Source organism: Nesoenas mayeri (genome assembly GCF_963082525.1).
Source record: "Nesoenas mayeri genome assembly, chromosome: 26".
Classification (NCBI taxonomy): domain Eukaryota; kingdom Metazoa; phylum Chordata; class Aves; order Columbiformes; family Columbidae; genus Nesoenas; species Nesoenas mayeri.
Window position 1 is genome coordinate 1,401,778 of NC_137552.1, and position 10,401 is coordinate 1,412,178.

At 49.4% G+C, this 10,401-nt stretch overlaps 2 protein-coding genes across 2 annotated transcripts; one reads left to right on the forward strand and one right to left on the reverse strand.

Annotated features, from left to right (window-relative positions):
- Positions 1 to 535: 535 nt before the first annotated feature.
- Positions 536 to 844, reverse strand: LOC308049897 (feather keratin 1-like; the record flags this gene model as incomplete). Its single annotated transcript, XM_080359767.1, has 1 exon — positions 536 to 844. The coding sequence occupies one exon, from the start codon at positions 842 to 844 to the stop codon at positions 536 to 538; it is 309 nt and encodes a 102-aa protein (XP_080215893.1).
- A 3,494-nt stretch (positions 845 to 4,338) lies between these two features.
- LOC308049841 (feather keratin Cos2-3-like) lies at positions 4,339 to 4,647 on the forward strand (the record flags this gene model as incomplete). The annotated part of the gene is made up of 1 exon (XM_080359711.1): positions 4,339 to 4,647. One exon carries the CDS (start codon positions 4,339 to 4,341, stop codon positions 4,645 to 4,647), a length of 309 nt encoding a protein of 102 aa, XP_080215837.1.
- Positions 4,648 to 10,401: the final 5,754 nt, after the last annotated feature.

Sequence of the window (10,401 nt, forward strand, 5' to 3'; positions counted from 1 at the left end):
AACCACACTAAAAACAGCCCTCCCAGCATAATTCCTGAAGACCGTTCCTTCCCTGGACACCTTCGGAAAGCATCTGCAGAGGAAAAGATGACACAGAGACATGAGCTCAGGTGCAGAAGAACTTTAATGAGACAAAAGGGGCAAAGAGGTGGATCAGAGTGGAGATCCTGGAGCAGGAACCACCAGGGGCAGACAGGAATCTCTAACTCATGGCTGTGGAAGACATTGAACCAGGTCTCCGTCTGCCTGTCCCACAGAAGGAGCAGGGCCAACAGGTCCTCCTTAGGCTGACTTTCTGTGACTCACAGCCCAGGGGAGCACAAGAGAACAAGGACACGAGAGGAACAGGAGACACTGGAAGAGGGGAAAGGCGGTGTGGGCCGTGCTTTCTGAGAACCAAGGTGGGCCACGTCTCTTTGCAAGAGACACCAGGTTTGCTCGACCCTTCTGAAAGCAACTACCCAATTCTCCCTCCCAAGTCCAGTCCCATCCTGTGTGTCCCTGGGGGCCTTCCCCAGGGCCATCAGCAGCAGCTTTAACAGGGGAAACACCTCCTGTTGCCGCAGATGTCGCTGCCCAAGCCAGAGAGACCAAAGCCCCCGGAGTTGATGGGCACTCCCTGAGAGCTGAGGATGCTGCCAACGGCAGCGGAGGTGGAGGATCCCACGGCGGTGTTCTGCGGGAAGGAGCTGAGGATGGGGCCGGGCAGGGTCACCACCACGGGGGAGGGCTGGATGTAAACATTGGAGTCCTGGCACTGCCTGACACAGGGCTCATTGCAGCTGTTGGCCAGCGGGGTTGGGCCGCAGGGCTGGCAGGGCAGGCACGGGTTGTAGCAGGACATGTCTTGTGGCTGGAGCTGCACCTGGGAGAGAGGACAGGGAGAAGAAGAACAGAGGAGATGAGTGAGGAGCAGCTTTTCACCCCAGCATGAGCAAGACAAGGTATGGCCTGCAGACAAGAGCTGGACAATATGTAGGGGGCACACACACTTCTCCTTCCCCTCAAGCAGCCCCACCATGAACGATGAAGCCCAAGGGGATCCCACCTTGCCCACAACTCAAGGAGACACCTCAAACAATACACCACCATGTCACACTTGCTGACCAATTCCCTCTCACACTACAAACATCTATAAGACCCTGCATGGGACTAAAGGGCAGGAATGCAATAAGAAATCTTAAAGGAGGAGGAGAAGGAAGTGGAGATAGGGCTTCATACTCACCTTGATCCCAAGGAGACGGAGGCAAGAGGAGTGGATGAGAGAGTCAGAAGAAGGACCCGCTTTTATACTGCTCCTGCACCACCCCAGGATCACAGTCACTGCACGCGGGCTGTAATTTCCAAACAGACTCACTTCCAAAGCAGAGCATCATATGTAAAGTTTCTATTTTGGGGCCCATCAATGCTGTCATTTCGATTCCTCATTTCTGACATGCCTGCTCTGCCATGCAGGCTTCTTTCATGTGCTGGCTTGAGATGCATCAGTGGAATTACAGCAAATAGTGTCTTGGCAGAAGTTTGTAACTATGTCATAAAACTTCACAAGACTTCACAAAGAAAAGTCAAAACAATGATACCTTTAAGTGTCCAGAATAATGATAGAAGGAAAGAGAGAGAGAGAGAGAGAGAAAGAGAAAGAGAAAGAGAAAGAGAAAGAGAAAGAGAAAGAGAAAGAGGAAAGAAGGAAGAGGGAAGAGGGAGGAGGAAAGAGGAAGACGAAGAGAAAGAGAAAGAGAAAGAGAAAGAGAAAGAGAAAGAGAAAGAGAAAGAGATTTGAATATCAGAAGGAAGAGAACATTTCTCCACTTGTCAGTCTGGCAGTCTCTGTAGCTGTCTTGGTGGTGAGTGCAATGAAATTTCATTACTGAACACAGCACACTGCACAAAGGTGTCTCGAGTTAGGAGTTATATGCTTCCGTTCATTCACATCCAAGAGAAGAGTGGGCGGCTCATCTCCTCCCTCTGCTCCTCCTTCATGCTAAATAAGGGGATTGTTCAAGAAATGCATGGGTGGTCTCAGAAAACAGAACTCCTTTGGGTAGCTGTGCCCAAAGGGCCAGGGGTCAGCATCAGGGAGAGACTTGAAGGGTGGAAGAGAACAGATGCACAAACATCATCATCCTGGCCAAACAGACTGGGCGGTGCTGAGGAGCTCTCCTGAATTGTCAGTAAAAAGAAGGAACAAAAGCATTGCAGAAATCTGCACTCCACCTGGGACTCATCCCTGGGTCCCAGTGAAGCGCTGAATGACCTTAAGCCTTGAGGTTATAAGGAAGGTATGTATTTATTTACTAATCCGGACAAATGGGGAATCGTTTCATCTAATACGTGTGTAAAATTACAGTAGCTGTGAACTTGGTTAAATGCAGTGAAGTGTTACATATTCATGAAAGTTTTAGGAACGCCTGTACATATTCATAATCTGTCCCCAAGAAGGCGGTTCTTATTATAATGAGTTCAGGAGACCATTTCCAGAGTCTCCACTTCTGGCTCCTCCTGGTTGCAGCTTCACAATGATCGTGAACCCGGGTCCTCTTCTGTGTACACGGTCACCTTTGGTTTCGTGTGATGAGTTGGCTGGGACTCAGACTGCTGAGATGGTTAAAACTGGTGTAGCTCTTGACCTTGCCCAAGTATCTGTTATCTAGTTCACCCAAGGATGCATCAAGGATGCACCCAAGGATTATCATTTTTGCAAGGCGTCAGTGAAGTCCTGTTTTTCCTACAGTAAGTTAGACAGAGCTAAACAAGGCTGGGCAATAGTAATGTGGGTTAAAGGGTTAGCTCTCTAAGTGTCTTTAGTGGCATGGGGTAGGGATAGTTCTCAAGTGTCAGTTCTTTAAGTGTCCCTTAGTTAATTGTCTATAACCTGTATCACCAGGAAAAACATGTCCTGGCATTAGGGTATCAGCAGGCCTCCCCTCCACTGCCCCAAAGCCCTCCTCTTGCTGGACCACCAACCAGTACCATTGGAGAGGCAAAGAAACCTCCCCAAACTACCCAGTGAGTGAGGGCTGTCAGAACCCTGCAGTGCCATGTGCTGGGGATGCTCAGGGACTGGACGAGTTCCGAAGGGACCTGGGAAGAAAACCAGCTCTGAGACAACTTCAAAGAGGTGATGTGCTTCCCTGCCCTGCAGACATGGAGTCAGCTGGGATGCATCCCAGTAGGTCAAGGGATTGCCTTCAGCAGGCAAGCTGCCTGCGATAGACTCTCCCTATCCATGCTGAGTCACACTCTAGTTTTGGATTGGCCGTGTGTCAGGCTTCTGGTGTGAGTCCAAGCCAGGAGTGCACGCTGTCTGCAGGCCTGTGTCCCACACAGGCATAATTCCCCTGAGGCCAGGGCAGCTCCATCCCAGACCCAGGAAAACCAGCTCTGACCACTGGGCTGGACCCGAGTACACAGCTCCTGGAAGCCCTAATGGCCTTTGGTCTCAGTGTGACCTTCTTGCCAGCACAGGTCTAGTGGCTCACAGGGCGGCCAGAGTGTTTGGAAATGTGTCCAAGCCATTGTGTCTCTAGCTGGTCAGGTCCAAAGTGTGCAGCCAAAGTGCATTGTGGTGTGAGGAGAGTGGGAGGAATAAGACATTGTCCTGAGCCCCTAACCACCCCTCATTTGTGAGGAAATACCTGCTCCATGGGGCTCTACATAGAGCATATTTTTGGCAGGGACTGATGTTTTCTTACACAAGAAATCCTCGCACTTCTCATATGGTACTTGAAATGAGCGGCTGTGGCCTAGAGGGCATGACAGAAATGCGGAATTGAAATGGGAGCGTTGACAGAAACAAAAACACAATCTATGTCATTAATTAGGATATTTTGCTTTGGAAGTGAGTCTGTTGGCAAATTACTGCCCGCGTGCAGTGACTGTGGGCCTTGGGCGCTGCAGGAGCAGTATAAAAGTGGGTCCTGCACATCACTCTTGCATCCACTGCTCTCGCCTCCCTCTTCTTGGAACTGAAGTGAGTCGGACAACCATTCTCCTCCTCTTCCTCCTCCTCCTCTGGGGTTTCTTTGTTCCTTTGTCCCGTGCAGGGTGTGGAGGCTGCTCACCATGGGAGTGGACAGGGGGCAGAACATGTGACAAGGAGGGAGTCTGGAGTGTGACTGAAGTGTGTCCTGACCTATGGGCTACGTGGGGATCTCCCTGGTCAATCTTGGCAGGGGTTGTATGATGGAAAAGGCTGTGGGTCACCTACACAGCCTCCAACTCTCATCTCCATTTTGTTCCTTGGTTCTCTCATGGTTGGGAGAAAGACTGATACTATGCCATCCCTCATGCTCTGCCTCCCCCTGTCCTCTCTCCCAGGTGCAGCTCCAGCCACAAGACATGTCCTGCTACAACCCATGCCTGCCCTGCCAGCCCTGCGGCCCAACCCCGCTGGCAAACAGCTGCAATGAGCCCTGTGTCAGGCAGTGCCAGGACTCCAGAGTTGTCATTGAGCCCCCAGCTGTGGTGGTGACCCTGCCCGGCCCCATCCTCACCTCCTTCCCGCAGAACACCGCCGTGGGATCCTCCACCTCCGCTGCCATTGGCAGCATCCTCAGCTCTCAGGGAGTGCCCATCAACTCCGGGGGCTTTGGTCTCTCTGGCTTGGGCAGCGGCATCTGTGGCACGAGCAGTTGTTTCCCCTGCTAAAGCTGCTGTTGATGGCCCTGGGGAAGGAAACCAGGGACCCAAAAGATAGGGCTGGACTGGAGACAAAGCATCAGGTTGTTGATTTGAGATGGTCTGAGCAACCCCAGCACCCTTTGCAAAAAGACACGGCCAGCCTGGGCTCTCAGAAAGCACGACCCATGCCGTCTTTCCCTTCTCCCTGTGTCTTCTCTCCCTCTTGTGTCTCTGTTCTCCTGTGCTCCCCTGGGCTGTGAGCCCCACAAAGCCAGTCTAGGGAGGACCTTCTGGCCCTGCTGCCTCTATGGGACAGGCAGGTGGACACCTGGCTGGATCTGCACCACAGCCATGGGTCACAAACTCCTGTCTGCCTCTGGTGCTCTGAGTACTGGAGCTGCCCCTCAGAGCCACCTTATTTTGTTTTCTTTTTGACTCATTAAAGTTCTTCTGCATCCCAGCCCATGCCTTTGTCTCATCCTGCTCAGGTCTGGTTATCGGATCAGGTTGTTGGAGAAGGTTGTGCAGTGATTGTCAAGTTCTTTGGTATTGACTATACTTAGCCATGACTTGCGTGTAGCCTCTGGTTTCTAAACAACTCTGTGTATGTGTGGTATACTGGGGTAGAACAACACAAGGCAATTCAGTCACTACCATCACTTTGAGGAATACGCCTTTTCTTTTACCTTGGGAAGCTCAAATTTGTGAAGCAAGTAGTCAGGAGAAGGAGGAATTAATGTGGTATTGACAAGGCAGAGGCAATACTGTCCCAGGAAAGCCCAGGAGAACCTGTCCTAAAGCCAGCCTTGAGGCGTAGAATTTTGGGGTGCGGGAAAGACCAGGTGGAAAAGAAAAGCTGGAGAACAGGAAGGGAAAATACTGCCACAGCATCTTTGGGAAAACTTGTCCCAAGACCTAGGGGGCACAGATCGTACGATCTTCTAGTTGGTGCACAGATGCCTTCTGCAATCTTTTCTTAACTTACTGTCATCGAGGCACCCCGAGGTTAGTTTAAGAGACAACAGGGTCCAAAACAACTCTTATTAAACCATTGAGAATCAGGATTTTAGCACTCCAAAAGTGACTTAAATACATGTGCGGATATCAGTTGAGGAAAATTATTAAGGGGCAGCAACTAATACAACAGGCAGTCCACAGTGTGCATGCACATGGCTTCACCAAAACAATGCTGGAGCCATCCCTGAATCCCGGAGAAGTACACACTTGCATAAACACGGTGTGGGATTATTTTAAAGAGATGCACGTACTCATCGTGAGTACAGGAAGTGTACACTCGCGATTCTGCGAGGGTAAAGTTATAATACACTCACAATCCTGCGAGGGTTAATTTACTTACATGTGCAAATGTGCATGGAATATTACACGTGCTTATGTGGAAGCACAGGAGGAAAATACACTCTCGATTGTGCGAGGAAATAATTTATACACGTGCTCGTATTGAGCACAGACAGTTACGTGTGCAAATGTGCACGGAAGGTACTCGTGCTTGTATTAAGCACGGAAAGTACACGTGCAAATGTGCATGGAAAGTTACACGTGCAAATTGCACGGAAGGAAAATACACCCGCGATTCTGCGAGGATTAGTTTTACATGTGCTCATGTGCATGAAAAGTATAAATACACTCGCAATCCTGTGAGAAGTTTTACTCACTCCCGTGGTGGCAAGGCAAGTGGAGTCTCCATCCCGGGGGGGGGGGGCTCTCGGAGGCAGCATCTTCCTTGTGCTCTGAGACACCTGCGACAATGGGCGGAGTCTCGACGAGAGTCCTGTTTTTATATTCACTGATCAGATCTGACTGTAGGCATTCTAGAGGCTTTTCTGCACCCCCACACTGGCTGTGGGTGCCCCTGAAGCCTCCAAACATCCCCCACACTGCCCACAGGTGCCCAGCGGCTCAGTGGCGCCTCGGCACTCCTCCTAATGGCCCTGTCCAGGGTGCTCTGGGGCCAAACAAAAGAAGCTGTTAGCCTCAAGTAGCAGAGAGAGAGGGAGATGTGCCTGCTCCTTCCATACTGAAGAAGGGAGGGGGAGAGAGAGGGGTTTGCATTCTGCCACACTTAGAGCATTCAGGACAGCTCCTGCACACTGCCTGTCTTCTTGCATGGGAACTTGAGTTCCTTCTCCTCATTGATGGACCTGTATCCAGTGGGCAAAGAAGTCACAAAAAGGCTGTCTTGGCATTATAGGATCAGAGCATAATCAAGTTGCAAATGATCTTCAGACCTCATTGGTCTCAAGCCATGAGTGCCTGTCCTGGTTTTGTTAAAAACAAGACCAGTTTCTCTTGTAGTGAATTTTCCCTTCAGCTAAGTTCTTCTAAGTAGCTGCACTTTTCTGAATTTGGCTGCATGTTTTTTTAGACTCTTCCCTCTGAAGCTGATAACGGTAGCAATGACATGCAGGAGAGGCCCAGATTTAGACTTATTGCTATGGAAGTCAAGGTTACTGATAAATTTTGCACGTCCCATAAGTGGTAGAGGTGTATTTGCAAGAAGGAGCAAATGGAACAGGTGACTAAAACTGACCGAGTATTCAACCCCACACACATCATACATCCTATAAGACTGAGAGATCACAAGGGTCTCATCCTCTTGACCATGGCCGGCATCTGAAGAGGACCCTGCCTGTCGTGCCTGCTATCTTAGGCCTGGTTCCAGATCCTGCATCTCTGAATCCAGTTCTGGTTAACAGAGGAGTCCAGCCCAGGACTTTCGGGTGCCTGCCCTGCAGCTGCAAGAGCAAAAAATCATGGACTCCACACAATCCAATATGAATTCAAGCAAAGCCATTTATTACAGAAACAAGCATCCTTCTATATGCAGTCATTTCTTGATCACACATCCACGCTACAAGCATGCATTAGCTGATTGGATATTGTCTATGTTCATGAGATGTCCACGTGCCCGAGCCTCACTGCTAATAGGTCTGTTGATTCACGTCTTGTTGAGGCCCTGTTATTGTAGAACTACCTCATTCCCACAGCAGCTCCTGTTTTCAGCTTTCCGAGGTGGCCTTGAAATTCCTTTGGGCCTGGCTAGTTCAGTAACAAATCTCCATCTAACAGAAACCCATCCACACATTACCTTCAAGAAAATCCCTCAAATATCTCACATGCAGCCACTGGAGTGACATCAGCTCCATGGTGGGAAACACTGCATTACCCCAGGAAATTCAAGACTGGTTTTGTAGATTTTGTATTATTTTCTCTGTTTATTAGTAGCATTAGTAAAGCATTTTTAACTTTTCCAACTTGCAAATCTCTCTCCATTTTCCTCCTATTACCTTTTTTATTAGTGGGGATGGCGGGGGTGTTAACAGAGACCATCTGCCACAGTCTAATGTGGCTCGGCAGTAAACAGTGACCGTTTCCAAGAGGGTGACTGGACAATATCCCCGGGAAACCTCTTTCACTGCCTGACCCACCTCTTCTGAAAACCATTTTCTTCCTATCAGGTACAAACCTCTCATGTCTGAACGTGAGCCCATTGTCTCTAGTCCTCCAGACACACACAGCCAGTGTTGAGCCTGGATCTGTCTTCTGTGGGATCTCATCACTGCTACTCCAAAGCTGCTCTTCATTCTCACAACAAATATTGTCTTCACCAAGCCCTGTGCCCTCAGCCACTGCTCCCCACACAAGTGCTCCAGCTCCTCACCATCCTAGAACACCTTCTGCTGAACACACTCCAGTTGACCAAGGTGTTTCTTGCATCACGACTTTCTTGCATTACAGCAGTGTTGTAGGTGCTTCCGGGTGCTGAGAAGAGTGGGACACTCACTACCCTGTATCTCCTATCTGAGGTCCTGGTCACCATGGCCACGATGCTGATGAGTGTGCTTGGTGCCCAGGAACTGTGCTGGAGTTGCACCTGTTTTGCTGGCATTACTACAAAAGCACCTTTCCCTGGCCCTGCTGTTGGGCTGCTGCCTCTCAGGGCATGAGGGATTCATGGGGAAACAGGCCTGGCTCTATCTGGACATGAGTCACCTTGCCCAGCTGTGTCCTACAGCAGTTCAGCAGCTCCTTTCCTCATCTACAAGCCTCTCTGCAGCCTTTGCTGCTGCTCACCATGTGGCTTTGGTGACATTCTGAACAGACCCTGGAGACACTCAGCCTGCACTCGCTGACTCTTCTCCTGCCAGTGCCTCTCCCTGCTCCCTCCCTCCAGAAACATTCCCAGGAAGCTCTGGGCACAGAACAGAAAGGAGCAAAATGAAGATGACATGCACTGCATGTGGGTCTCTGTGGTGTGTAGAACTCAGTCAGCATTAATCATCCACCAACTGTTCTCTTCATCCACTGTCCCAATAGTATGGGGCAGATTTGGAAGAAAAGGAGAGCAAAATACCTTTGTGTCAAGATAAGGACACTGCTAGAGGAGAAGTGAGGAAAAAAAAATGAAATAACAAGTGATGCAAAAGCAATCACCCACCACTTCGCAGCACCAGATCGATGCCTGAGCACCTTCTAAAGAACAACTACTTTGAAAAGACTGGCCACAGTCGTTCACTTAAAAATCTTTGTGTTAACAACCACCGCCCAACCATCCCCAAGAACTACTTCCTGGAATAACCGTGAGGAACATTCTCCCAATGGGTATCTTGGGACAGTGTCTGCAGGGAAAAGGATGACACAGAAGCTTGGACTGGGATGCAGAAGAACTTGGAGTTATGTCCAGCTTTACACCAGAGTCCACGAACCTCACATTAAATCAACGGTTTTAATTAACAGCAGTAAACACCTCACTTAAGAATGAGCCTCTGGGAAGAGGGAGCTGAATTTCCTCTTCCTTTCCACTAGACAGCTCCCCTAGCACTGTAAGGGCCCCAGTGCCAGGACAAAGCCCAGAGCATTTGGTTCTTTTAACGTGTTCCCAACATCAACAAAATCAAGAGAGAAACAGTTCAGTGAGCAAACTACCTTTAGTGTACAGTGACCTGTAAATTGGTATCTGCCACAGCTAAAACCTGCTCAGATCAAAACTGCTGCTGTCTCAAACCCCACTGGAAGCATCAAAAACACTGGGGTGTGGTGACGTTGTCTGGTAACCAGATGTTCACCTAGATGCTCCATCGCGTCCACCTCCTTGAGCAAGATATGGAGAATTACGGACATTACAGAGTTGTAGGCTGAGATACAAGCAGTGTGAGGAAGAAATGCAGAGGCCACGTAGACAAGCAAAGCATAGTAAAAAAGATTTATTCCCTGTTTTCTATCAGGAGGTGATTTTCAGCCAATTCCTGCAAAGCAAGGCCAGAGTACATGTAGTGGTTGCTTCGAAAAATGAAAGGACAAATATTGAATCACCCCTCCACTTCCTCCTTATTTATTTTAAAGTTCTTGCCGAGCAAAGCGTCATATGGTATCGAATGTCCCTTTGGTAACCCTTCCTGAGTCAGCTGTCCTGTAGATGTCCTGCTATGTCCCCTCCCAGGCTCTTGTCTAGCACCAGCCTATTGACCTTTGGGAGTGTGGCTGGGGACACAACCTTGCTGCTGTGCAAGCACTGCTCAACAAAAGCCAAAACACAGATGTGCTGTCATTAGAATCGTTCCAGCTACAACTGCAAAGCACAGCACTATGAACACTGCTGTAGGGAAAGAGAATTCCACCCCAGTCAGAATAAACACAATTGTGCCAAAAGCCACCACACAACCACACTAAAAACAGCCCTCCCAGCATAATTCTTGAAGACCATTCTTCTCCCTGGGCACCTTGGGAAAGAATCTGCAGAGGAAAAAATGACACAGAGACATG